This window comes from Canis lupus, chromosome 4 (genome assembly GCF_003254725.2).
Source record: "Canis lupus dingo isolate Sandy chromosome 4, ASM325472v2, whole genome shotgun sequence".
NCBI classification, from domain to species: domain Eukaryota; kingdom Metazoa; phylum Chordata; class Mammalia; order Carnivora; family Canidae; genus Canis; species Canis lupus.
Genome location: NC_064246.1, coordinates 28,204,226 through 28,231,781, shown reverse-complemented (window position 1 = coordinate 28,231,781; position 27,556 = coordinate 28,204,226). Strand labels below are relative to the sequence as shown.

The 27,556-nt window shown below is 50.1% G+C and overlaps 1 protein-coding gene and 1 long non-coding RNA gene across 7 annotated transcripts in view; one reads left to right on the top strand and one right to left on the bottom strand.

The window, feature by feature from the left end:
* The window catches only part of POLR3A (RNA polymerase III subunit A), a 50,557-nt gene extending 27,332 nt beyond the window's left edge, over positions 1-23,225 (top strand). For 2 of the 3 annotated variants that reach the window (XM_049109070.1, XM_035715262.2), the window contains 17 exons: positions 4-176; positions 1,725-1,836; positions 2,836-2,954; positions 4,332-4,469; positions 6,394-6,564; positions 7,484-7,597; positions 8,685-8,720; positions 12,091-12,177; positions 12,266-12,348; positions 12,905-13,075; positions 13,795-13,888; positions 14,055-14,147; positions 15,591-15,755; positions 16,239-16,403; positions 16,513-16,644; positions 17,920-18,052; positions 19,728-23,225. In XM_049109070.1, the coding sequence (XP_048965027.1) occupies positions 4-176; positions 1,725-1,836; positions 2,836-2,954; positions 4,332-4,469; positions 6,394-6,564; positions 7,484-7,597; positions 8,685-8,720; positions 12,091-12,177; positions 12,266-12,348; positions 12,905-13,075; positions 13,795-13,888; positions 14,055-14,147; positions 15,591-15,755; positions 16,239-16,403; positions 16,513-16,644; positions 17,920-18,052; positions 19,728-19,876 (2,135 nt within the window). In that variant the 3' untranslated portion in view covers positions 19,877-23,225. The remainder of the gene's footprint in view (positions 1-3; positions 177-1,724; positions 1,837-2,835; positions 2,955-4,331; positions 4,470-6,393; positions 6,565-7,483; positions 7,598-8,684; positions 8,721-12,090; positions 12,178-12,265; positions 12,349-12,904; positions 13,076-13,794; positions 13,889-14,054; positions 14,148-15,590; positions 15,756-16,238; positions 16,404-16,512; positions 16,645-17,919; positions 18,053-19,727) is intronic. The other variant, XM_025434280.3, reaches the window with a different exon arrangement.
* Positions 23,226-24,931: 1,706 nt separating this feature from the next.
* Positions 24,932-27,249, bottom strand: LOC112651608 (uncharacterized). 4 transcript variants are annotated; one of them, XR_007410168.1, is made up of 3 exons: positions 26,799-27,249; positions 26,149-26,673; positions 24,932-26,039 (listed from the first exon to the last, which is right to left on the bottom strand). It is a non-coding gene; the product is annotated as an uncharacterized LOC112651608 (long non-coding RNA). The 4 variants fall into 4 exon arrangements; XR_007410169.1 differs by having other exon boundaries at positions 24,933-25,982; positions 26,789-27,248; XR_003130921.3 differs by having other exon boundaries at positions 24,934-25,982; positions 26,799-27,248.
* Between the last annotated feature and the right edge of the window lie 307 nt (positions 27,250-27,556).

The following is a 27,556-nucleotide window of genomic DNA, read 5'->3' as shown; positions in this document are numbered from 1 at the left end:
CAGCAAACCGTGGATTCTCAATTGGGATTGGTGATGTCACACCTGGTCAAGGACTGCTCAAGGCCAAGTATGAGCTGCTGAATGCTGGCTATAAAAAATGTGATGAGTACATCGAAGCCCTAAACACAGGCAAGCTGCAACAGCAGCCTGGTTGCACCGCTGAGGAGACTCTGGAGGTGAGTCGGGCCCTGTAGGTGGGTTAGCCACTTTCTATGCATGGGGTTGTGCTGCAAGCCTGAGGAGGAGGTAACAGAGGGGAGGGGGAAGTAAATGCAATGGCTTTAGCCCTAGGGGAGGATCTTCAATCAGATCCTTTACATCCCAGCAGCTCTCATGTTCTAGGTAGCGAAACATGGCCACCTGTTCACTCGACCACACGGGGCTGCTCTTGTTCCGCCATCACACTTAGACCCTTCTGTAACTGGTACTCCAGCACTTCTGCCCTTTCTGTTTCTAGCATCTTTCGAGGATAGACCAGCAGCCACAGCTCTTTAAATGGATGATCTTTGATGGGACCCCTGGCTGGCTCAGTTGGTAGAACATACCACTCTTGATCATAGGGTTGTAGGTTCAAGCTCCACGTTGGATATAGAGATTACTTTAAAATCTTCAAAAAACAAAACAAACATCAGCAGGTGGTCTTTGAAAGAAACTTGGACACAGAAGAGGGAAGATTCATGCCTGAGAGTCCCTTGCCTGTCCGCTGCCCCTGTCACGTTTGAAACTAGGTCAGCTGAGAACTTGACCAGCAAGTGTCAGAATGGGAACGGCCACCAGCCTCTGAAGCCCTACGCTCTCTCTCAGCCTGGGTCAGCGGTCTGATCGTACCAGGATCTTTCCTGGCTCTCTTCTGTCTTCCCTGCAGCCCCTGGCCCAGGGCTTTCACTTACCTAAGTGTGGAAGAACAGCTTAGCAGTCAGAAGTTTTCTGATGAAAGGGCTTTTTGTGAACTAGAAAGAAAGCAGAGTTGTAAGCGCTATTCACCCTTAGCTCATTCTTAATCTCACTGTGTCTTAGAGAAAGAAATGAAGGTTTCTCACTGGTACTACCTGGAAAGTTACTTGGGGCTCCAGCAGCATTTGGTTTTAATGGAACTGTGGCCCTTCACTGATTCAGCATCTTAAATTGTGAGTTGAGAAAGGACAGCCTGTGGAAGAGCTCATGGACTAGAATATTCTTGTAGAGTCTCCTTATCACATGCTCAATTTATGGGAATTCACGTGTGTGCTTGAAAAGTAAAAAACAAGCGGTAAATGTTATATATAGTTCAAGCCATTCTGCTTTATCATGTGCTACACATTACCTTACTTCATGCGCGGATTTAGGCAGATGTTTGTCTATAAAGTGATACACGTACACATGTATTGTGGTATAGGGCACTATATACAAAACCATTTGCGTTCTATCTCATGGGTCATTTATTTATTTTTATTTTTTCCTCATGGGTCATTTAAAGGATTTTAAAAACAAGGATGTTTCAAGGTTTTATTACTAATAAAACCTTTTTTTTTTTTTTACCTTAAACACTGGTTTTAGAACCTTGTGGAAGATATGGGTCTTTATAGATAAGCCATATTGGTCTTCAGAGGCTCAAAAATCTGTCTTTTGGAAATCTGACATCTGGCTTAAATTTTTTCAAATTTCATTAAATGTCAGCTTAACCATGGATAAGTGGCAGAGTCCCCATGCACCTCTCCCCCCCCCACACACTGCCCCCCTGCCAGGCTCTGATCCTGAAGGAGCTATCTGTGATAAGAGACCATGCTGGCAGCGCCTGCCTCCGGGAACTGGATAAGAGCAACAGCCCGCTCACCATGGCTCTGTGCGGCTCCAAAGGTGAGTGCTTCTCTGGCTGCGCTGAGGGGGCTGGCCGGTTTTGTTCCAGGAAGTGGCAGGCATCAGAACTTCAGACCTGTCGTTTATAAGAGCGTATCTTTTTTTTTTTTTTAAGATTTATTTATTCATTCAGAGAGAGCGAAGAGAGGCAGAGACACAGGCAGAGGGAGAAGCAGGCTCCATCCATGCAGGAAGCATGATGTGGGACTGGATCCTGGGTCTCCAGGATCACACCCTGGGCTGCAGGCGGCGCTAAAGCCACCGGGGCTGCCCAAGCATATCTTTTTAAATCACATGTATCGAAAAAGACTTAATTATTTGCATTTTAGTAATTTAACTCATTTGGAGGAATTTGCATAATATATGTGGATTTCTGAGCTCAAGGGTGCTTCAGGCAAACTTGATCTTATTTTTTAAAAACTTTCTGAATTAATTAGTATATTTATTTAGTGATGTGGCAAAACAGTTTAATTTCATAGTTATTTAGGACCTAAAGGCACTAGGCTTGGTGGTACTGCTCTCAGATTCAGAACCTCCATGCTTCTCTCTCTGTAAATTTTTTTCGCCAAATAATGTCCAGGTTTGCTGCTTTTCCCCCCAATATTCTTCCTGCTCCTGGTATACGTATATCCCTCCTCATTCCTGTGTCCTTCCTTCCCCCTCTTCCACTTACTTTGGAATTCCTCTCCAGCCCCTTTTATGTCCAAATCGGAGTGCCTTCCAAAAGGTCAGCCTGGTTGTGGGCTGCCCTGCCCTGCGGTATTTCCTCCAACCCCCTTACCCCCCAAGTGCTGGCTCCCGGCTGAGCACCACCAGCCCTCCTCCAGCCTTTGTTCTGTTATGGAGGGCCCTAGCCCGTGGTGTTCTCATTCTGGCCTTTCCTGTCCCTAGACTGTGAGCCTGCTATATTGTGTTTCTGCTTTATCCTACAGACCTGCTCATACTTGGGTTAATGTTACTTTGGTTAATGAACATTACATTCCTGAACTGTTTCCCCAGGTTCTTTCATTAACATATCACAGATGATTGCCTGTGTGGGACAGCAGGCCATCAGTGGCTCTCGAGTGCCAGATGGCTTTGAAAACAGGTCGTTGCCTCACTTTGAGAAACACTCAAAGGTAAGTGTAGTGGCTCATACAGAACTTTGAAGGGCGACCAACGGCACACGAGAGTGACCAGAGCCGGTGCCCCCAACTGAGCCGCTCCTAGAGGGGGTGTGTCAGGGCAGGGCTGCTCAGGGGTCTTCCCTCGTCATCCCAGACTGAGTCACGTAGGAGCCTTGGTAGACCTGCAGCTATAAAACTGGATCAGTGCCCACTTCTGAGTTTTCTCTCCAAGGAGGAAGATTTCAGGGTCCTAGCCACCTTACATTCAGTAATTAAAATGTAAGGTTATCTCATGCATGATCAGTCTGTATGCTTATTTAGGGGGCACTGACATCAAAGTTTGGGGATTTAAAAATAACGATAAGAGAAACCACCCTAAAACCACCAAGAAATTCCAGATTCTCCTCTCAACTTCTCAAACTCAGTTGTTTTGTTTGTTTGTTTGTTTGTTTGTTTGTTTGTTTGTTTGTAGGGTGGGGGGTGGAGGGAGCACATGCGAGCAGAGTGGGGGGGCACGGGGAGAGGGAGAATCTTAAGCAGGCTCTGCATGCAGCACAGAGCCTGATTCAGGGCTCGATCTCACAACCCTGAGATCATGATCTAGGCCGAAATCAAGAGGAAGACACTTAATCAACTGAGCCACCCAGGTACCCCTCAAATTCAGTTTTTAAATGACCTCTGGGTTTCATTGGCTCTGGGGGCTTGAGCACTAGTGTAAGCAGACAGACAAAGATCGACACATCTGTGCTGGGCTTTCTCTGGAACTCAGGGGCAAACAGCTATTCTAGTTGAGGAACTTAAAGTAGGTTTGGTCACTCAGATTCTGGATTGGGAGTTCTTATTCCCATTAAAGCACAGATGCCCCAGCTGCCCCTGTCCCATGGCACTGCGGGGTTTCCGTCCAGCCCCTCCCGGGGAGACAGGACTGCTATACTGAGAGTGAATAGGTACTCTCTATATCCACACAGCCTCAGGAACATTTTATGGTCTCTGCCCAAGATCAGAATTCACTAGAAGTCAGACAACCAAGTGGTCACTGGAATGGTGCCTGCCGTGCCTGTCAGGCTCACAGGTCTAAGGGAGCCTGACTGGTGTAGGGGAGAGGCTGGGGGCATCCAGACTTCTTAGTCCACTTGCCTGCTGCCACCACCAGCAACAGCCTTGACTGGGACCCCACCCTCGCTTGTCTCTGGGCAGGATAGCATATGCCAAGCTGTTCTCATTTAGGACAGGGCATGTAAAGTCTGCCCTTTCACTAGAGCACGTTGACCAGATATTTATAGCCTAAAGGTGGGGCATTCTTTGATTTGAATGGGGTTTGAGGTTGTGGGCGTTAAAGGGGTTTCTTTTTTTGTCTGATTTTTCTCTTTTTCCCCCACCCCGCTTTAGCTCCCAGCTGCCAAAGGCTTTGTGGCAAATAGCTTTTATTCCGGCTTGACACCAACAGAGTTTTTCTTCCACACAATGGCTGGCCGGGAAGGTCTCGTCGACACAGCTGTAAAGACAGCAGAAACAGGGTACATGCAGGTAATTGGAGAAAATGTAGGCCATTCACAATGGAGCAGGACAGGGTTCTGAGGATTTTGACTGCAGAGTGTTTACATATTTTGTACTTGAGCTGTAATGTATCGGGTCTTAGTATTTAAAAGGGAAAATTGAGAGAGGTGGGTGCCCTAGAAATAAGCAACATAAAAAGGTAACATGTTCGCTTCATCTCATGTGCCTCGGGCCAGAACCACACACACCAAAGCTCTACTGAGAACATGGACTGGAAGTGCATTCAGGGACACGTCATTGAGCCTCACTGGGCCTCTGTGTCCTCATACATGAAGATGGGGATGACACTGAGAGGACTCTGCTTCTCACTAGGCAGCTCTTTGTGTGACCCACTATTAGTATAATTTTAACTGACACCAAGAACTTACTCCAGTGCCCACAGGAGGGCTTGGCCACTTGGAGGAATGGCTCTTTCTCTATTGTTTGCACAGTTCCAGGATAATAGGCTCAGGCAGCCAGAATGAAACCAGAGGGCTTCCCAATGCCTATGCTTCTCCAACCGCCATAAAAATACCCCTAATGGCAGAGGAGTGAGAACACATCCTGACTTTGTTCTTCCATAAGACCACAAGCAAAGGATTTCTTTTCTTTCTCTATCATTTTCTACTGTTCTCTATGGTCTGTGTTTGCTTTTACATTTTTTCAATGTTTTTGTCTTATAACACGAGGTGAAGTTAAATCTCGCAGTTGCTGGGCCATGCACTTACTGCAGGTTTGTGTCCCCTTTCTCCTCACTGGACCCCAGTTTGAAAAGCACAGCCCTTTGCAGGCTGGGAGAGCAGGACTGATAAACCAGAGATGTGAGTGAGTGAGCCAGAACAAACAAGGTTGATGAGGGTGGGAGCGGACTTGAGTCAGTAGACTGCGATTTCCATAATCTCTTCTGTACGTGTGTATTTTCATCGATACTTCTCTTTTCATTATCTTGGGATGGGAAATTGCCCTTCAATTTTGGAGTGTGCTGCTTTTGTCAGAAACCCAACAGACTGTGAAGTGCTTTTTACCACTCTTGCCAGAATGTCTTGACTTCATTTTTTTTACTTTACCTATTTGAAGTAGAGAGTATGACTTTCCCAGAGCAGTGTGTTAACCTAGAACAAATTTGTTCTGGCATGAGGGATTTTTGTTTTGAAGTTGCCTAGAGGAAGATTTCTCTCTCTAATTCACTGAACCACCATTGCTGGCTGGAGTGTTCTGCTAGTGGAAGGTTCTCCCTAAGCAGATTTGAGGAATGGCTGCTGCCTGCTGGTTCAGACACAATGCTGTCCCTGTTCTCTCTTCTTCCCCCTGTGTCCCAGAAGAGGGCCTGCACCTGATCCTCTGTAATTCATATTGAAGTCCACAGGGGTCCTGGATTAAGTTGTGTTTAGAAATGCAAAGCCATTGCATTAATTTATACTGTAGGGAGAAAGAGGGAAGGCAAAACAACCTAGGATAACAGCTAGTATTTGCAGAGTCCTTTGGGGGTGATGGGGCTTAAATAGCATGTACTCTAAAATACACTAAAGTGTGTGGAAGGGGCGGTGGGCAGAGGGAGGTAGCTGGATGACAGGCACTGAGGAGGGCACTTGATGGGATGAGCACTGGGTGTTATATGTTGACAAATGGAATTTAAATTTTTTTTTAAATGTACTAAAGTGCAAGATGTTGGAACATATTCTAGACCCCCCTGCACAGGCTGTCTGGCCACTTTTGGGCTTGTTGTTTTGTGTGTCAGGGGACTCTTTTTAAAGAAATTTCTAATAAAATGTTTTAATAGGCGAAGGTACCTTGAAAATACTTTGAATAGGTGTAATAACCTTGAATGTTATAGCATTGCAGATCCCATCCTCTGCATATGACTAGTCTTCTCAAAGAGGCTGAGCATTTGTTTCCTCTCCTTCTTTTCCTTTAGAGAAGGCTTGTCAAGTCCCTTGAAGATCTTTGCTCACAGTATGACCTGACAGTCCGAAGCTCTACGGGTGATATTATCCAGTTCATTTATGGGGGAGATGGCTTGGATCCTGCAGCAATGGAGGGAAAAGATGAACCGTTAGAGTTCAAAAGAGTTCTGGACAACATCAAAGTAAGATTTAGCATTATATCTGGGGTTAGAGTGTTTCTGAAGACGTGTGTTTAGAATGGAGGTGTCCTTTGGAGCTTCAGACACAGTTAATGCCTCAGTTGTATCTACCTAGGCACTGGGTTAGTATTTTTCTTCTTGTGTTATTCTATGTAATTTTCCCAAATATTAAGGGAAGGTATTTTTTCAGTTTCAAAGACTAGCATTGGTAGTGACTGAATGCACAGAAGAGGGCTTTGGGTTTCTCTCTGTCTAGTGAAGCATGTTACAGTCCAGTGTTAAAAATCATGGGTATTGAAAAGCAAGCTTTACTTTAAACTTTTACTAAAGCACATACTTAACTAGGGATATAATTTAGAACAACCTTTTCAGAAGGTAGCTTGACAATACTGATCTGAATTTAAATGTGTGTCTTTTGACCCAGTAGTTCCACTTACAAAAATTTGCATTACAGAAATTATCTAAATGTGCCAAGAACGTTTTTCCAGCATCATTTATAGTAAAGGCAAACCATCAGTAGAGTATAGGTCAGATACATAGTGGTTTGACCATATATTAGGGTAATATGCAGCCATTAAAACTTTGAGAAAAATCCCATGAGCTTGGGGGTGGGAGAGTATTTTCACTCCCGAAATGTTTGGGTGTTTTTAAAAACAACAATACAAACTTTTAATGCAAATCTGGGGTGAGGTGAAGGCTGAGGAGTAATGGAACAATACCCACTGTTCCACAAGTCTTTGTGTGAGATGAAGTGGGTTTATCCTGTTTCCACCTCCATACTAAAGGTAGAATGTAAAAGACGTTTTGAAAGAAAAAAAATCATGGGTTAGTAAGAGCTTGCTCTTAGAAAAATGATTTTCTTATAAATTATTTCACTTGGTCGCCGCCATACACATCACACTGTCTGTTTTTGATACTCGAGGCAGTCTTCCCGTGTCAGAGCGAACCTGCACTAAGTAAAAATGAACTGGTCCTGACCACTGAATCAATCATGAAGAAGACTGAGTTCCTCTGCTGCCAGGATAGCTTCCTGCAGGTGAGTTCTGCCCCTGGTGGGTGCACCCAGCCTGGCCATCACCAAGAGATTGTTGCCAAATGCCAGCAGGTGGATTTTATGAGCAAGAGGTGGGAGAGAGAGGGTGTTAAGGGTGTTTTTTCGTTAAAAATTTCAGGACTGAAAAAAAACAATTTCAGGACTGGCCCAGGCAAAATGTCAACCAGCCAACATGAAGAATTTATGTCATGTCCTTCCCAGTGTATGTCTCTCACCCAAGCGTCTCCCTGCTAGAAGAAAAATAATTGCTTTAGAGAACTGAATTTTTTTTTAACCTTGTCCCTATCAGCCCCTTTACCCACTTCCCCATCTCGAGGGACCAGTCCTTCCCACAGTCATTGTGAATCCTAGTGTTTTTTTTCTAGTGATGGTATTTTATTTCTAGTTTTAGTTTTTAAAGATTTTATTTGTAAGTAATCTCGACACCAACACAAGGCTCAAAACTCATAACCCAGAGATGAAGCATCATGTGCTCTACCCACAGAGCCAACCAGGCGCCCCTAGTGGTGGTGCTTTAAATAGCTCTCCCTGTGATCATAGTGTGGATCGGAAGTTCATGGAGTCAGCCAGACCGCCGCCTCCTTCCAGGGAGCTGTTACCTTGATAGTCTCTGAAGGTTTTTTAGATTGTTGGTTTTTTGTTTTTTGAATTTTGCTGACCTACTCAAGCAGCTCTTTCCTGTTTATAATCATGGTTATGATCAAAAGCAGAGGAATACAGAAACCAGTCAATGGTTGCCTTTGTGTACCGATCAGTGACTCAGTGCAGCACAAAATCGGCAGGAATCTGTCCCTTTCATACATCAAAAATGACAGCAGTAAAGTGAGACTTCAGTAAAAATGTTTTAGTTAAGGAAGCTCATGATTCTTTTCATAAGTTGAAGTATGAAAGGGGAAAGAGACTTTTCCGGATTTTATTAAGTTTAAAATCCACACTATGACTGGGCTGAGTGCCTCTGTTTTGTTTTTACAGATTTTCTTACTCTTTTCTTTTTAAACAAATGAGAATTGTGATTTGGTTTTTATACATGATTATATTCACTTATTTACTTTTCTGTTTATCCTCAAAGACCTTAACTGAGACAGGCTATGAGAAATATAACGAGGTACCGCCCTGAGCATGCTGGGAATGCTGAGCATAGGGGTGAATTGTGCAGCAGTCCGGCTGTTGGCCAGCCCCAGACTCCACAGGCTCTGTCCCACTTCTGGCACACGTGGCTTTCCTATTCGTCATTCTGGCTCCTTTCTTGCCTTTGACAGGGTTTAACGAGTACCCCCCTGACCAGCAGCGTGTGCTTCCTTAGCAAGCACTCCTTCTAGCCCTCAATACAGGTCACACGCCTCATGGGTCCTAGGGACATAAAGATGACTAAATGTTTCCATGCCTTCCAGGGGCTCACAATCTAATGAACTCAGGTCCAAAATCCAGTGGCCAGAACAGATTTGTCTGAGCCCCTTCTGTGTTCTCCATCCCCAGCCTGTGCCAGAGCCGAGGCCCGCCAGAGGCCACTGCCCATGCTCACAGATGTGCTGTGGAGTGAGTGTGAGAACTTAACTGCTGGTTAACCGTGTGATTAATAGCCTGCCAGTTGCTATGTTGTGAGTTCTTTTCAGTATGCATGGGTTTATTCAACTGAATTCTTAGTAGCTTATTTCAGTTTTTATTTCTATACAGTGAGTTTGGTTTTTTTTTAACCTAGTTTTCAGAAAATCAGCCCTAACTTTTGTGTAGGGAAAGTTGTTCCTTTCAGCAAAGCCACTAGAAGCATGTCCATTAGGGTGGTAGCTAAATGACCTCATTTCCAGTGCCTGAGCTGGGGAATGGTTTTAGGTGCGTGGTCTTTGACTCTTGCCTGTGGAGTTCCTCGGATGAAAATCCCCTGGGTCCACACCGCCACAGGCTCTCACTCTGGTTCCGCTGGGCCAGCAGTGGGGCAGCCTTTCACAGCTGGCAGTCAGCAGCTGGCCCTGAAGGACACAACTGCAGCCAGACGAGTAGGCTGGGGGAGGAAATCACTCATGTGAAAGAGGCTCTTTGCACTGAATGATGCAGAGGGAAAATGAGGTGGCCGCAGGTACGAGTGCCTTTGAGCATTCCTGCTGTTGAGCAGAGCCGTGCCAGGAGAGATTGTTGCACTGCCTTCTGCGGTCTGGTTCCCACCTCTGGTTTGCAGTCACTGACTAAAAGTGTACTCTCAACCTCACAATCAGTAAGTAAACCCGGAGAGCTTAGCTTCTCTTTGAGAAGAGTTTCTTGAAAACTTTTAAGATCTCGTAAATTAATAAAAAGTCCTTTCTGTGTAGATTGATGACTAAAGGGCATAGTACCCCTCACACGTAATCCAGACTTTCTCAAGGAGAAGGAAGAGAGTTGGCCCACGAGCAGTCATCATGAGAGAGCCACGTTCATGCACAAGAGATAGCCAGAGTATGATGGACCTCGAGCAGCCCTTGGTTATCTGGGCTCCAAGGAGACAGAAAGTGCCAGTGGGCGGCAAAGATGACATTGCATAAACCCCTGCCCAGGAGCAGTCCTCAGAGAAAGCATCTGACTTCACGGAGAGGCCCATTGCCTTGGCCAAGCCCGTGACCTCCCTGAGCCCCTCAGTGCCCGCTGCTCTAGAGCAATGGGGTTAATGCCACGCCTCCTCACAGAGAGGCCTCACTCTGCCAGGCAGCAGCTGACTGGGAAGGGCCCCTGAGCCAGGGACCATGTGGATAATGCTAAGGCTATTTAAAATAAGAACATTAAGTATTAGGGTTTTTTTGCTTTCAGAAAATATAGTAGCTAGAAATTGCTAGGTGGTCTGTGGGAGGCTAAAGAGACTTATTTTTGCAAGGTTAAGATAGAACTGGACTCTCCTAAGTTTTAAGCTCTCTGGGTGTCCATCAGATTTTACTTTTGTAAGCATGGGCTTCTGATTCCATCTGCTTTAAAATATTTGTTTCAGACAAAACACATTTTCAGCTCTGTGATATAGACTGAGTAGACTTTGGGTAGGGGACATGTTGGTCTTCTTTTCGGGGTCACTCAGCCTGCCTTGGAATCAAGAAACAGGACTTCGTGAAGCTTTACAGCCACCACAATATGCCCTCCACCCTTGGGCTGTCTGCGTATGTAGATCTGCCCTCAGCCAGCCACATAGGGCAGCTGGGTGCCTGCAACGGCATTCAAGAGTGACAGTTAAGCTCACTGCCCCTGCTATTTGCCCAAAGTCAATGAGGAAAATTTATATTCCCAGGATAGCGGTTGAGGCGAAGTGGGGTCTAATCACTCTTTCCCATATTCTCAAAAATAATCCTGGATCAAACTAGAGTGGCAGATTGCCAGCCCCCAGGCCTCTGTCACAGTGGCCTCCAAAGACCTGCTGTCACTGTATAGCGTGTGCCATCCACTCACCTGGAAGTACACTTAGAGTCAGTATCACAGCGCTTGACGTGTGAGCCCCTGGGAGCAAGGCTTTGATGGGCATAGCTCACTAAAGGCCATCACCCCTTCTGTAAGTTCTCCGTGAGTGCTGGTTAATCTGGTTCTAGATCCTGGTTCTAACGGTGCCCATAGGCCTGCTTTTAGGCAGAGATACATCACAAATTATATAACAAATAGATTTTCCCCCTTTGAACGGTTGCCAGAAAACATAGGTCTGTGGCCTCCAACCTTGCCCTGTGCTTCCTCCACATGATGTCCTTGTCACCTTCCTTGCTACCATCCTGGTCTTAGAGTGCTACTCTGAAATACAGAGAGGACCACAGACACACTGGTTTCTTCTTCCCAGCCTGGTTTCCAGGAATTCTTATGAATTGTTGGGAAGTGAAAGTGAGACCGGGGGGTTGGGGTGATGCAGAGGTTGAGGGTCAGAGAGACAACAAGAAGCAGGGATTTGGGAGTGTCTTCTCTGAAATGAAGGCAAGCTGAAACCACGGGGTTTTTCTGTTGTTTTGTTTAGTTTTGTTTTTTAAGATTTATTTATTTATTCATGAGAGACACAGGCAGAGGGAGAAGCAGGCTCCCCACAGGGAGCCCAGTATGGGACTCAATCCTGGGACTCTGGGATCACACCCTGAGCTGAAGGCAGACGCTCAACCACTGAGCCACCCAGGCATCCTGAAACCATACATTTGTATATATTCTGTACAAAGCTATGCTTTAGCTTACACTTAAATTGACCATAACTTCAGAAGAAAGCCTCAAAGGTAAGCCTGTTTAGAGACGGCAGGTTTGTAAGTGTACAGTTGCAGCTGTTCCGAGCTGGGTGAATGCGGGTGTCGGGTGCTCAGAGAGCAGTGGAGAAGGCGGCTGTGTCGGGCTCCTGGCGGCGCTCCTGCTGGCTGTGCAGGGGGCTACACGGAACGGGCAGGGCTGTCACCAGCCATCTCAAAACTGGCAGGCTCACCACATTCCCAAAGTTTGTAAAACAAACAGCCACCCACACCCCTAAGAAATACACAACTGATGTTTGCTGTGTAATCTTGCAGGAAATAAAAAATTTCGTTAAGGGCATTTCTGAGAAGATCAAGAAGACCAGAGATAAATACGGCATCAATGACAACGGCACAACAGAGGTAACGCTTGTCTTCCCTGACCGGCTCAGGTGCCCTCCTGGGCTCGGGTACCTCGGCCTGACTCTGCACTTGGTTTCTGTCCTTCCAGCCCCGTGTGTTGTACCAGTTGGACAGGATCACCCCCACCCAAATCGAAAAGTTCCTGGAGACCTGCAGGGACAAGTACATGAGGTACAGATGCCAATTTTCTTAGACTGCCAGGTGGTCGCAGGGGGCTCCTGTCCTTCCCCTTCCCCACTGGAATGCGGTCCTGCCCCAGCACCGCCAGCCACTGCCAGCATTTAAGCAGGGTCTTTCACCTCTGCTTAGGGCTCCAGTGGGGAGGCAGGCTGGAGGCTCGGGGATGTGGAAACAAGTGCGAGGACACTTCTGAGTGTCCTCCCCTCATGGAGTGACCACCAGTATATTTGGCCAGTGCCAGCTGCTCCGTCAGCACCATTTGTTAGCAGAGCTCTGGAGCGTCTCCAGGCAGTCGATGTTTAAGCCCAGACCACAAGTAGCGCATCAATGTTTGTTGTTGGACCCATCGACTGTTGCGCCCCCCCACCCCCGTCTGCACCTCTGGCTGTTCTGTGCCAGGTTTTTCCTGTCACAAGCACAGCCTGCCTCAGAGCGTATTCCCTCTTGACTCTGATGACACCTGCGTTTTTTTCTTTGGCAAGGAGAGAACCAACAGCCTCTTCCCGACAGTCTTGCAGAACTATTCTTCTGTACGCTTACCTTCTAGGGCACAGATGGAGCCAGGTTCTGCGGTGGGCGCGCTGTGTGCCCAGAGCATTGGCGAGCCGGGCACCCAGATGACCCTGAAGACTTTCCACTTTGCAGGTGTGGCCTCCATGAACATCACCCTGGGTGTGCCCCGGATCAAAGAGATCATCAATGCTTCCAAGGCCATCAGGTGCCCATCTCCATCTCCCTTTTGTTCCTGTGCCGCCTGTCGTGGGATTCTCTTACGACGCTACTCTGCTGGGCAGTCCTCTAAACTCTGGTGGCATGCTCGCCTTAATCAGATCTGGGGTTTTAAAGATAAGTCAAAACTGGGTACCGTCAGAAGTGAGGCAGTGGTTCTTTATGGCTACAGGTAACATGAAAGAAACATAAAAAATGACTGGAAAGGCCATATCAATACGTCTGCATAGATTTAAACTTCAGATGTTATCATTCCCAGCCGAAGCCTGACTGGAGAGTCTGTCACTTGGCCATAGTCTGTGGCCATAGTCTGTGACTGCCTAGTGATTTCGTGGTAGGGTTTGTAGGTCGTCTGAGACTAGAAAAGATAAAAATACATTACAGTGCATTCTGTGACCTAATTGTGAACCACCTGTGATCTGAATCCACCAGAGTGATTACATATAGCGTTCAATGAAGGAACATGGTGCTTGGATCTAGAGCAGCAACTGTAGGGATCCAGGGTGAAAGTTGTCTCCTTCACTGATGAGTGGGTTGCTTCATGAGTTCTAAATATAGTCTGGCTAAGAGTGTCTGCGAAGCCCCCAGTACATGTGCTGGGAATGGCAGTCGCTATGCATGTTCGGATTCCAGTAGTGCCTGGACTTCCCCCAGCAGTGGCCTCCCAGCAGGCTCGGGGCTATAAGCACTGCCCCTGTCCTTTCTCAGCACTCCGATCATCACGGCACAGCTGGATAAGGATGACGACGCGGACTACGCCCGCCTCGTGAAGGGCAGAATTGAGAAAACCCTCTTGGGAGAGGTAAGGAGAAATCCTCTTGGTGACGCGAACACTGGAGCAGCAGCTGTCAGGCACGCGCTCGTACACGCCAGCTGTGGAGAGCTTACCGGGCAGGAGGGCCACGTAGCCTGTGCTCTTTGGAAAGGCGAGATCAACTATGTAACATTCTGATCTTTTGACATGACAGATTTCGGAGTATATTGAAGAAGTATTTCTTCCAGATGATTGCTTTATCCTCGTCAAGCTCTCCCTGGAACGGATCAGACTTCTGAGACTAGAAGTGAGTCATGTAATTAAATGTGGGCAGGAGATCATCCTCTCTGAGTCCCAAGATGGTCACTGATAACCTGGGGCAGGAGCTAAGTGGGGCATGAGAAGCATTGCAGAGGCTTCACTGGGTTTCTGTTTTATAAGGGTCTGTCGTCGCTTCCCATTCTCTTTCTGAACCTGACCCTGACATACAGACTCCCATCTAAAGACACAAGGAGGGGCACCTGGGTGGCTCAGTCTAAGTGGCTGCCTTCAGCTCAGGCCGTGATCCCACGGCCTGGGCTCCCTGCTCAGCGGGAAGTCTACTTCTCCCTCTTCCTCTGTTCCTCCCCCTTTTTATGCTTTCTCAAATAAATAAAATTTTAGGGATCCCTGGGTGGCGCAGCGGTTTGGCGCCTGCCTTTGGCCCAGGGCGCGATCCTGGAGACCCGGGATCGAATCCCACATCGGGCTCCCGGTGCATGGACTCTGCTTCTCCCTCTGCCTGTGTCTCTGCGCCTCTCTCTCTCTCTCTCTCTCTGTGACTATCATAAATAAATAAAAATTTTTAAAAAAAATTTAAAAAAATTTTTTAAATAAAATAAATAAAGACACGGAAAATTGTTGTAGTTTTGTGAGGCCGTGATACCCATTTGCTATGACACAACATTAGAGGGTCTGGCAGGAGCGTAGGGCCGCCTGTGTCTTGCTCATCTGTGAGCGCCCAGCATGAATGTTGTTGGCCAGGTGGACTAGTCTGGCTTAGTATTACTGGTGTTCACAGACAGGTAAAGATTCAAAGATTGTCAGCCATTGTCACAGACTAGCTGAGGCAAGGATGCAAACTGAGTAACTTCCTGGCATCTTCCTCTTCCTCTCAGGCAGTTGACACCCATCCTGGCCACATTGTGTCTCAGCCCATTCCCTCACGTACCAAGCTTGTGTTGCCCGTAGACTGTGAGTCTAGAATTGAGCAGCCAAGTCTCCAGGTTGGGGGCTTCTGTAGCCCAGCTCTGGCCGTCTGCCTTGTGGCTCTTGTACCAGAAGGACCAGGTTGTATCAAGGAACGTGGCATATGAGCAGTTGGCGGTGAGGTCAGGTAAAGAGGAGGCTTTGCTGACACTTTAAATTGTCCTGCTCTCCAGCCTCCCCGCCTCCTGGAACCACCTCGGCCCCTGCATGTGTAGCTATGCATGGAACATGCATTTTCAGTGGGGGCAGACCGTTGGGGTAAGGGGAGGTTGTGAAGAACATCTCTTCTGTTGGTAAGTGAGGTAGGTGTACATATGCGGTACATAAGCAAATACACAAAATATCTTCGTATTAAATTTTTATGGTGAGGAATGCGATTAGGGGAAAAAATGAGGCTTGTCAGGGGGCAATGATGGAAAAAGGCCAAGAAACACTGGAATCAAAGCCTTCGTACCTGTCAGTAATGTCCTGGGCACTTGGCCCATGTCTGGCCACCTTGCAGGTGAACGCTGAGACGGTGCGGTATTCCATCTGCATGTCCAAGCTCCGCGTGAAGCCTGGCGATGTGGCTGTTCACGGCGAGGCTGTGGTGTGTGTCACCCCCAGAGAGAACAGCAAGAGCTCCATGTACTACGTGCTGCAGTTCCTGAAAGAGGATCTCCCCAAGGTGAGACCAAAGTCCCCTCTTGGAGGCCCCACCCAGTCTACTGCCTGGAGGTTTGTAGAGGGAAAGATTGCGTTTACCTCTCGCCCCACTGAATACCCAGGTGTCAGGTGGCCTAAGGACTATGTCACTATGGGGACTTCTGTTTTGCCACATCCCTCTGGAATCAGTCGGGTTTTTCCCATCTTCGCCTTGACGCACCAACTCTGCCTCTTAGATTCTTGTCCGTTCTGTCGGAAAACTGAGGTCGAATGTGTCACAGTCCCCTGATGTTGTGCTTTCTCCCTAACCCCAATGGCACACGGGCACTTATTTAGGTTTGGTTTGTTCCTGATAAACCCCACTGAGAAGCAGGATGGTTAAGGTGACAACCCAGGCATGACGTTCCCAGTTCTCACAGCCCGTGTGGTTTCTGAGGCTAGCTACCATGGTGGTGGGGGCTGTGGGCCCTGCAGGGCCTTGAGACTCCTCTGTCTCCAAGTCCAGGTGGTGGTACAGGGCATCCCAGAGGTTTCCAGAGCTGTCATCCACATCGACGAGCAGAGCGGAAAGGAGAAGTACAAACTCCTGGTGGAGGGTGATAACCTGCGGGCCGTCATGGCCACCCACGGTGTGAAGGGCACCCGCACCACCTCCAATAATACCTATGAGGTACAGCTCATGGCCAGGGTCACATCGCGATTGGGCAGAGGAGGACATAGGGAGGACTTGGGGCGACAAGCCGGAAGAGGCTGCTTCCACTCACCCTGGCTCTCTGTAGGTGGAGAAAACTCTGGGCATCGAAGCTGCCCGGACAACTATCATCAACGAAATCCAGTACACAATGGTCAACCACGGCATGAGCATTGACAGGAGGCACGTGATGCTGCTGTCTGACCTGATGACCTACAAGGTTCGTGGGGAGGGTGCAGCGTGCTGGGCTGTCTCCCACCTGCCTGGAGCACACACGGCTGTGATAACCACCACTAAAATGGCATTGGATGTCACCATCGCTCAAAAACTTTGATTTTTGACCACCCAGCATGTGGTCGGGTCGGGCCAGGTGTTCTGGTGACATTCCAGTATGACACTTGTAACCTCATGGCAGGAGGTGGGATATTATTTTTGTCCTTATTAGAAATATCATCCTAGAGGCAATCTGGCCATTGCCAAAAGCCCAGGGAGGTCCATGGCAAACCTAGGTGTGTATTTCCTATTGAACCCATTCGTCACGCTTCTGTAGCCATTTCCAGGTGAAGGATAAGTTACCGTGATCTGAAGGGGAAGCTAGCTGGGAAGTGAGGCTGCTCGTTCTCTTTTCCCACGAAACGAACCCATTCCCCGTAGTAGTGCCGTAAGGTTTTCACGAGGCCGCCCCATAGGCACCTGTACCTGAGGACGGACGGATCAGAACCGTGTGGGACAGTGACCCGTTTCCTCTGCCCTGTAGTAAAGCCTGGCACTTTTAAGTCTGGCTTTCTGGTCTTAGTCTTTTCACATGTATCATGTGACGCAGCGACAGTGAGTAGTGGGCATGCGGGTTTTATCCTGTTTCATTTAACATTATGACTATTTCCCGTGTCACATGGTTTTTATAAGAATACTTTTTTTTTTTGTTTTGGTGTTTTTGTTTTTAAAAGATTTTATTTATTCATGAGAGAGGCAGAGGGAGAAGCAGGCTCCCTGCGGGGAGCCCAATGCGGGACTCAATCCCAGAACCCCGGGATCACGCCCTGAGCCAAAGTCCCCACACTCAACTGCTGAGCCACCCAGGCGTCCCATAGGTATACTTTTTTAAATGATGGTGCAGCGTTTGCTTGAAAGAAAGCACCTACATTTACTTAACTCTTTCCCTACTCTGAGGCTTTTAAATTATTTGAGTGTGGAGTTCTTGGAGCTGTAATAAACATCTTCAGAAGTATTCTCTTTTTTAAAACTTAGGTTCTTTATTTTAGCTCTGATTTTGTGACTCTTCCTTCTGCCAGCATGTGGCTGGAAGTGTGAGGCTCCCTGGAGCCGCCGTCCCAGGGGGACAGGCCGCTGTTGGGGTCCTCTCCAGACCTGAGGCTGACTTGAACAGCTGCTTCGCCCATCTGTGCTTATTCTGTGGAGGGGCTGCAGGGGGTGTGCGTAGCTCTGGGCCTCTGGGGAGTGTGAGTACCCCCTGACTCCTCCCTCCCCGATGCAGGGTGAAGTCTTGGGCATTACGAGGTTCGGCCTGGCCAAGATGAAGGAGAGCGTGCTCATGCTGGCCTCCTTTGAGAAGACAGCTGACCATCTCTTCGATGCCGCCTACTTTGGGCAGAAGGACTCCGTGTGTGGTAGGTTGCCTGTTTCTTGGAGCTTCACTACAGGGCCTTTGTGTTTCACAGCTGAGACCATGGCTAGGGTTTCCCAGGAGGTGAGGACGCTGAATAGGTACAGCTCTTATGTTTTAGGAATAAAGTCACAGATGATGGGATTGGAAGCAAGTGATCTTTTCCCTCCAGAGCCTGGCTGTGGCTCCCTGCACCCCCTCCTCCGTGAGGAGGCTTCTCTGTCAGTACAGGCAGCTTTGGGGCCACGAAGAAAAGATCACCCCTGGGCATCAAGGAGTGTTTCTGAACCTTGGAGTTGACAGCCGCTCAGATCCTGCCCCTGCTGTATGGTGCCAGGGCTGACAGCAGAGGGACAGCATCCAGTGCCCCTGCTGCTGTGACCCCCAAGAAAGAGCCGCCGGGCCCAGCACCGTGCATACACTTACCTCTGCACATCTGTAAGGGACAGGTTTAAACCCTTGCACGAGTAGAACACAGGACTGGCTGGCTTGTGGACGAGTCTCGCCCCACACCGGCCTCCTCCCCACAGCACACAGCACATCTGGGACACCGGCCTGGGAGACAAGAGTGGTGCTGCTGCCCGGCCAGCTCTTCCTTGGGTCCCGAGCTGAATGCCCACTGTCCTACCCTTTCTCATGCAAGACCCTGCGGGCCTGAGGTGGGGGTCCATGGGGTGCTCAGCAGCCCATCCCAGGTTACATTCTCATCAGGCCCCCGTAGGGATTCCCAGCCTGACCGCCGTCCCCACCACCAGAGCTCTGCTTCCTAGCGGCCATTTCCTGCCTCCTCCCTGAGTCTTACATGGACTTGCCCACCAGGCGGTGGTCAGGTGGAGCCCCCGTCAGGGCACGAACCTCCACTTTGTTCTAAGGTTCTAAGATTAACTATCCTTCCAGAAGGGACACAGATTGCAAATAGAGGGAAAGAGAAATTGGTCTGCCACTTTTAAGATAATGAGGGTCAGAGGAAAGAAAAGGGAACAGATTAGGACAGGATAACAGGACAAGGCAAAAGTAAGAGTGAGTGTCCTTGACAGTGGGACCAACAGCCAGCCCCACAGCCACAGCCGCTGCCCCCTGTGTCCACTGCTGAGCTCCCCGGGGGCCTGGCACAGTCACTCAGAAATCTTCTTGTCCCTTTACAGTGTTGTTAACTCCGTGTCAGCCCTCGGTAGGTGTTGGTCTTTAGCTTGGTGCTTTGTCTCTGGTCTCCTGATGCACAAAGCCCAGAACGTAATAGGCAAGCTCTTGCTTATTGGGAGCCGTGAGTCTGATCCAAAGCTGGAGTGGAGTTGGGAGAAACAATCTTCCGCATCACCATACTCCAGTCTCTGTGCAGGGGCCTTGCCTTCCCTCAGGGCTGTGGGTTTCCAAGGCACAGGCGTGCTGTTAAGCCTGACCCAGCCTTGACCCCTGAACACAGGGAACAAGTTTCTACCGCTGTTTCCAAGGGGGAATTGGCCTCTACTAGTCAGCCTGTTTGCTTCTCTTCTGGGCCCTAAACGTTGGGTAGTGAAGTTAGGGCTTCCTGAGCATCACTTGGTGTCCTTGCTGGCTACGTTTAGTGCTCTTGAAGGCGAGCCTACAGAGCAGCTGTGCTCAGACTAAGAGGAAGCTGCTGGGCCGGTAGCCCCCCGTGTGTTGAAAAGCCATCTAATACCCTGCTTGGTTGGTTTCAGGGGTGTCTGAGTGCATCATCATGGGGATCCCCATGAACATTGGAACTGGGCTCTTCAAGCTGCTGCACAAGGCTGACAGGGACCCAAGCCCTCCCAGGAGACCCCTGATCTTCGACACAAACGAATTCCACATCCCTCTTGTCACATAGTCCAGGGAAGAGGAGACCATTCCTGACCTCGGCAGCTTGTCCCGTCTGGAAAGAGGCCGAGACTGACATCTGACATAGAGAGCTTGTGTTCCCCACGACAAGGCCTGACATCCCCATTGTGCTGGCGGAGGCCTCCGTGTCCCTGAGAGCAGCTCGCCCGGGCCCCTGATCACACCACAGGCCCTGGTTGGGAGGACTGAGGTTTGTCTGTTTGAAACCCTAGCCTTATAAGGAGACCCTGGCCAGGCATCTTTACTCATTCTCACTTCACCCTTCCAACCATCCGCTTTCAGGAGGATCACACCATGACCCAGAGCCAGCTATAAGCCCCAAGACCAGGGCATAGCCTTGGTTTTTCTGTTCCTCAGTCAGGTTAGAATCTCTAAACATGGCCTACTCATGTAAATATTGTCACTATTATTTATTTGTTCGTTTTGAAGAATTTGGAGTTGTTATTATTTTGGCTTTACTTTGAAAGCAAGAAGCTATAGAAACCGAGAAAGCCAGCATTGAAGTATCACTGGAAAAACTGGTTAAGCAGATGCTACCACCTAGGATTTGTAACGGAGCTGAAACCGTCACGAGCCCAAGCTGCTCTGAAACATCTTTTACAGACATGTCTGGCCACCCCGTTGTTTTCTGTCTACCTCTGACCTCCATGTGGGGGACCATGCCTTGTGACAAGAGGGGTCCCATTCTTCCTGGCCGATAGAAGCCTTGCCGGAGTTTGGAGCCCACGGCAGGGGACTGGCAGTGTGCGTGGAGGTGATGGGTGAGGCTGGTCCAGGCCCCTGCACTGCCTGGGCGGTGACCACACGCCCCTGAGGTATCTGCAGGTGCTGAACTATGGCCTAAAAAGTGCCCTGGGGGCAGTGGTGGGGTGGGGGCCTTCCAGCACACAGGCAGCCAGCCACCAGTTGTAAGGGTTGAAAGGGCCAGCAGGACAGGAAGGGAGGAGGCCCACAGGATGGAGAATCCCCTGGAGCTGGCAGTGTGCCCGCTGGGGAAGAGCAGGCTCCTGAAAGAGTAGCTCTCCTATAACAGTCGAAAGCACCTATCAGGCTAGGAGGAGAGCCAGCAGGTATCCCAGGATGACCCACAGGGCATGTGATGGGGCTCTGTGCATCGGAGGAAGGAGATGTGCATAGCTCATCCTAGAGAGTGGAAGGAAGGGGTGTGCTGCTGGAGATTGTGATTCTTTGTACTGAATTTGCTCTGTAAGATTGGGCCTGGGCCATGGAGAACTGGTGTGGCTGCCCCCTGTACTCCCTTTGGAGAATGTTCCGTGAAGCCTGCCCCTCCCTTCCCTACCCAGGGCCAAGTCCCACCGCTCTGGCTCTTTCCTCTTCACCAGGGAGCCCTGGAGAACCAAGGCTTTTTAGTTGGGAATGAGATTATAGTGAAAGTGGGGTTTTGACCCTATTTTCTGGCTCCATGCACCTGAGAAGTGCTACTTCTGAAATGACATCACTGATTTCTCTCACCCAGTCCAGCCCCTGGGAGAAACATCAGCCCCAAATGAAGAGATATGAGTTTATTGTTGAGGGAGAAGATGGTTTGGCTGAGTAAAGAGGAGGATGTGGGTGCTGGGGGGAGTAGGGAGGCACTCAAGTTGTAGTGCATAGAACCACCCTTTGATTCTTCCGACGTTCTCTAGCTGATTTCCAAAGTTCTGAGTTACAGCTGCTAAGATTCGTGTAACCGTTGGCCCTGGGGTCTGTGTTAGAATGAATACTTTCTCTCCCTTACTGCTGTGATTCTGAATTCAGAATTCCTGACCTCAGTCTTTGGCCATTCTCTGGTTTAAAATTCTATTAAAGTTAGTTTGGTCCTGTGATCTCCCTGCATACATAAGGTTGACTTAAAAACTTCTCTTAGGGTGAAAAAGTGTCACTTTTCACGTTGCACCACCACCACCGCCACCCAGTATTTTTGAACTGAGCTAGCCTGGTTTGCAACCAAGGTTAAGCCTGTTAACAGACCTCTTCAGGGTTGCCACCTGGAACCTCACCATGGGCCTCACTTTTCTCCTACAACCTGCCGAGGACCAGAATGTCATAGCTGCCATCCTGAAAACCTGCCTGGGAAGTAACTGCTAGAACACACATGAGAGCTGTGTGAGGGTGGGCTCCGACAGGAGGGAGCACCAGCGCCCACCTTCCTCTCTGTGACACATATTGGAAGTGGGGAGGAGAGCTGGTGTGCGCTGCTGAGAGTAATAAAGATGGTCCCGCCAGGAGCCTCATCCCGCTTGAGCGAGCCCAGGTGAGGTGGTGTGATTGTGCAGCGTGCAGGCATGGGGCACGTGTAGATCAGCGGGTGGCATTCTGGGAACAGAAGGGTCATGTGAAGGAGCGTACCACCCAGCCTGTGACCAGGTGTCCTGCTGAAAGGGTCCTCATAGTACTGGCAGCCCTGCTGGGACCACTGGGGGCAGCTTTGGCTGGTAGACCTTACTGTGTGTTCCGTCGGAGGGTATTAAAATGCCTGCCCCCCCCCCCCCCCCCCCCCCGCCCCAGGGCAGCCCAGGTGGCTCAGCGGTTTAGTGCTGCCTTCAGCCCAGGGCCTAGTCCTGGAGACCCAGGATTGAGTCCCACATCGGGCTCCCTGCGTGGAGCCTGCTTCTCCCTCTGCCTGTGTCTCTGCCCCTCTCTCTGTGTCTCTCATGAATAAATAAATAAAATCTTTTAATAAAATGCCCCCCAATGGGATAATCTGCCCTGGAATTGGGCTTTTTTTGATTTTTTTTAATATATTATTTATTTTGTGGGCAGCCCAGGTTGCTCAGCAGTTTAGTGCCACCTTCAGCCCAGGGCCTGATCCTGGAGACCTGGGATCGAGTCCCATGTCGGGCTCCCTACGGGGAGCCTGCTTCTCCCTTTGCCTGTGTCTCCTCTGTCTCTCTCTCTCTCTGTGTTCCATGAATAAATAATAAAATAAAATATTTTAAAAATATATTATTTATTTTGAGAGTAAAGCATGAGCAGTGGGGAAGGGCAGAGGGGGAGGAAGCAGCAGGGAGCCCAACGCCAGGCTCGATCCCAGGATCCCAGGATGACGACCTGACCCAAAGGCAGACACTTAACTGAGCCGCCCAGGCACCCCTGGCATCGGGCTTTGTGCAAACCCAGAACTCACACACGAGACGCAGAGAGCAGTGTCTCCAGAGTAAGCTCAGTACAGGTTGGGACTTCACTCTGGGCCTGTTGGGGGAAGAAATAAGAAAAATACATTTAAATTGTCTCATCCATTAGCAAATTTGTATTTCTGACCAGTGATCTCTCCAGTGCTTTGCCTTTTCTACATCTTTGTGTACAAGGAGATTAAAATAGCAATTGACACAGTTACAGCCCCTGCTTGTTCACTTTGGAGGGGGAGACGTTCTGGAGTCTCTCGGTGTCTGTGTTGGAGTCAAATCATGGCACTGTGTTTCTGTTTCAGGGTTTATCCATGTGTATTCACATTGGCTTATGCCTGATTGAATCTGAAACCATATAATGATTTTTCTTGAGTTTTTGCTGCCACTTGACAGAACTCTGCTTTTTTTTAGGAAAACTGAAAAGAGGAGAACTTACTTTATATATAGGGGTAGCAGTTCATCCTTGTGGGTTGTGAAACAAGGCGGCTGGTGTACGTATGGGCTCTGCTAGAATAATGTCCCCTGCCACCAGCCCGCCTGTTGGGCGCTGGAGGGTCAACAGTGAGTGCCTGCCCCACCCCTGCTGTGTAGCTGATGCAAACCCAGTGGGACATAGTGCAGTGTCTCCTAAGCCTGCGATAGAAGTGCCACCCAGCTAGTAGCATCCAGTGCCTTGCTTAACTGTTCTTCAGCTCATTCAGCTAATACGGGCCTGCTGTGTTCTGGGTACTAAAAGAGCAGGGAGAAAAGGCTAGGGAAAGGGACTGACGGTTGGCAGTCGTGTGGCAGAGGTCCTGAACGTTTTAATTTGAGCCATAAAGTAAATGTGACCTTGTAAGTTGTGGGTAGTAAGACCAAGGTGGCTCAGCGTCTTTAGAGAGGTGGATATTGGTGTATTTACTTATATGCGTTTATTAAATAATAAGGTGTCCATCCCATGGCTGGGCCTTTTTTCTCTTTAAAAGAGAGGTTACAGGTGCCTGGGTGGCTCAGCGGTTGAGTGTCTGTCTTCGGCTCAGGTTGTGAACCTGGGGTCCTGGGATGGAGTCCCACATCGGGCTCCCCACAGGGAGCCTGCTTCTCCCTCTGCCTGTGTCTCTGCCTCTCTTTGTGTCCCTCATGAATAAATACATAAAATCTTTAAAAGCCAATACATACATACATAAAAGAGATTATGGCACTTGGGTCTGGCATCTGCCTTGGGCTCAGGCTGTGATCCTTGAGCCCCGGGATCCAGCCTCGCAGCGGGCACCCCACTCCGCAGGGAGTCTGCTCCTCCCCCTGCCCCTCCCCCTCTCCGCGCTGTCTCTCAATCTTTAAAAAAATAAGAGAGGTTACCATTTAAAAGTTGTCCATAAAGACTCTTAAGAACCTGGTCATACAGAACATGGAAGACTCCTAACTCTGGGAAACGAACTAGCGGTGGTGGAAGGGGAAGTGGGCGGGGGGTGGGGGTGTCTGGGTGATGGGCACTGAGGGGGGCACTTGACAGGATGAGCACTGGGCGTTATTCTGTATGTTGACAAATTGAACACCAATAAAAAATAAATTTATTTAAAAAAAAAAAATAACCTGGTCATAATGGTCGCCTCCAGCAACAGACCCCATTCGAGGACAGAGGTGTTTCCCGGCCGTGTGCGCTGGGCCTGATGTCGTCCTCCCAGGGGAATCGCCCGGCCGGACGGTCGCGAAGCTGCCTTTGGCCTCCAAGCGCTCAAGCACCGCGTCCCCAGGTAGCCGAGCCGGCGGCCCTTCGGCTGCACAAACCGGGTGTGCGGCAGTGAGGATGTCCTACTGGGATGAGGTGACCACAGGGCCTCCTGCCCACGTGGCCAGAAATGTCCAGACTTTCTCTGCCTAAGAGAGGTGATCCCGGGGTCCTGGGATCGAGTCCTGCGTGGGCGCCTCGAGGCAGGCGCGTTGCTCCCAGCCTCCCCTGGGCCGGCTCTGGGCCCGGCCTGCCCCCGCTCTGCTGCCCAGCAGGAGAGCTCCCGAGGCCTCCACCATGGGCTTCCCATCAGGGAAGCTAGAAGCCCCAAGCAGGACTCGATCCCAGGACCCCGGGGTCACACCCTGAGCTGAAGGCAGATGCTCAACCAGTGAGCCACCTGGAAGCCCTGGGGTTTCTTTTTGTTAATTCCTTGTTCTGATTGACAAAGGTCTGAATATCTACTCCCCACCCCAGCCCCTCAGAAGAAAGGCTGAGACCCTGACCCCTTCATTCCCACTTTTTTCCCTTTCTGGCAAATTTTAGGCCTGAGACTTTTTGTTTTGGCTTGGTGGTTGTGTTCTTCTTTGTTTTTATTTATCTATTTTTGGCTTGTTTTTTTTTTGTTTTTTAATAAACTGACATTTAAATTACGCATTCCTGTAGCAGGCTGTGCCGAATGCTTCTGGGCTGATGGAGAGTGTAACTGTCAAACACGCGTCCGATAACCCTGATTGTTGCTCACCTATACCACCAGGCGCCGGGTATTAAGTGTGGACAAAATGTCCATGGCCCCTTACCCTGTGGACTTCATCGAGGCACAGCCCTGTCCAGCACAAATGTGCATCCTTTTAAATTTTCTGGCATGCACACATTTTTTTAAAAAATGGTAAACTTAATGTTAACAATGTTTTATTTAACTCAACACATCCGAAATATGATCTCAGCGTGTAATCAGTATAAGAATTATCAAAAAGATATTTTACATGCTTGACGTGGAGTATTCAAAATCCTGTGTATGTTTTATACTGCACGCCACGTCCCAGGTTCCGTGAGTGCAGTAGGCACATGTGGCCAGTGGCTGTTGCTGACATTGGAAAGCACAGGTTAGGGGGAGAGCGCCCTAACTAGGCCATCAGACCCGGTGCTGAGCCAGGGAAGAGCTAGGGTGGTGGAGAAGACTTTAGAGGCTGGCCTGGAGCGGGCATCAGAGGAGGGTACACCTGAGGACGTGGAGCGGGCATCAGAGGAGGGTACACCTGAGGACGGCCAGAGCAAGGGTGCTCCAGGCAGAGGGACTGGGACACGGGGAGCCCCTGTGGAAGGGGCCACCAAAGGACACATCTCAGACACCTCCAACTGCCACGGTTGCTAAGCCCGGGCTCAGGGAGCGTCTGGGGCTGGCCACCCGCCTCCCCCACTCACCGTCCAAGGAACTTCCCCGGGAACACCTCGGGGGCTTGGACTGTCCAGGAGTCGTGTTCTGTGGCCCTGTCACCTGGCTCCAAATCCCAGGCCTATTGAAAAGTAGATGATCTGCACTCTGATCCCCACTAGGCAGAGAGAGCCTAGTGTAGACAGAGTCTGGCCTCCAGCAGCTCTTTGGCTTGGAGTAGGAGCTGCTGCGTAGGCCGCGTGCCTGCGGGCGCGCTTCCAGACTCCATTCCTGCAGGAGGGATCCTTGTCCGGGGTGAGCCCGAGGTGAGGAGGGTCACGGCCCTGCCCCTTCCAGGCGGCTCCACCACCAAACAACAGGTCTGACCAACTCTCCACAAACAACTGAGGTTGCAGGGGCGCCGGGGGCTCAGCAGTTGAGCGCCGGCCTTTGGCTCAGGGTGCGACCCCCCTGGGTCCTGGGATCGAGTCCCGCGTTGGGGTCCCCGCACAGAGCCTGCTTCTCCCTCTGCCCGTGTCTCTGCCTCTCTCTCCGGGTCTCGAATAAATAAAATCCTGAAAAAAAATCCGAGTCAGGCTGCATACCCTAGCCACCCGAGGCTGGCCTTAGGAATGCAATACACCAGAACCCCCGACAGACTCCCCGCTCTGCCAGAGACCCCGCCAGCACCCGCCAGCACCGGGGTTCGGGTTGCTGCTGGAGACCGCTGGTCCGCTGGTCCGGGGGAGGCGGCCGGGCGCCCAGACTCAAGGTAGCCACCCTGCCTGGCGGGAGCGCGCTGCCCGCTGTCGCTGTCCCCTTCCTAGCCCCAGGGCCAAGTCCGGCCTGCCTATCGTGGGGACTTCATGGACCGTGTCTCGCGTGGAACGGAACGGAAGCTCCGTGAGGGGGTGGTTGGCTTTGCACCCATCACAGCCGGAGCCCCAGAGCCGCGGGGCGCACAGTGAACCGGATTCCCTCTCGGTTCCCTCTTGGTGTTCAGCAGCGGGGAGGGCGGCCCTCGGATGCCCTCCTGGCCGCCTCTGTTCAAGGACGGCGACTGCCCCCCCTTCCCCAAAGCCTCCCCATCTTTGGGGCCCCTGGCGGCACTAGAACCAGGGGCCCGGGCGGAGCGCCTCCCGCCTCCAGCCACCCCCCTCCCCTCCCGCTCCCGCCTGTAGGCCTGGGCCCCAAGCCCGGCCCCAAACCGGAGAGCCGGAGCCAAGCACTTCCAGCATATACCACGGCGGGTGATTTATTTAAGGGTCTCCAGATAATCACTTAAGTGTCACCATGGCAACCTGAAGAGTTGCCATGGAGATCGGAGCAGGAAACGTCCCCATGGAGACCCCTGGGAGACTCTCTAGGAAATCATTACCAGGTGGATGGGGCTGGAGAAGGGGGAGCTGGACAAATGAGGGAGCCCCACGGTTCTGTGTGCCTGCAGGAGGAGGGGGT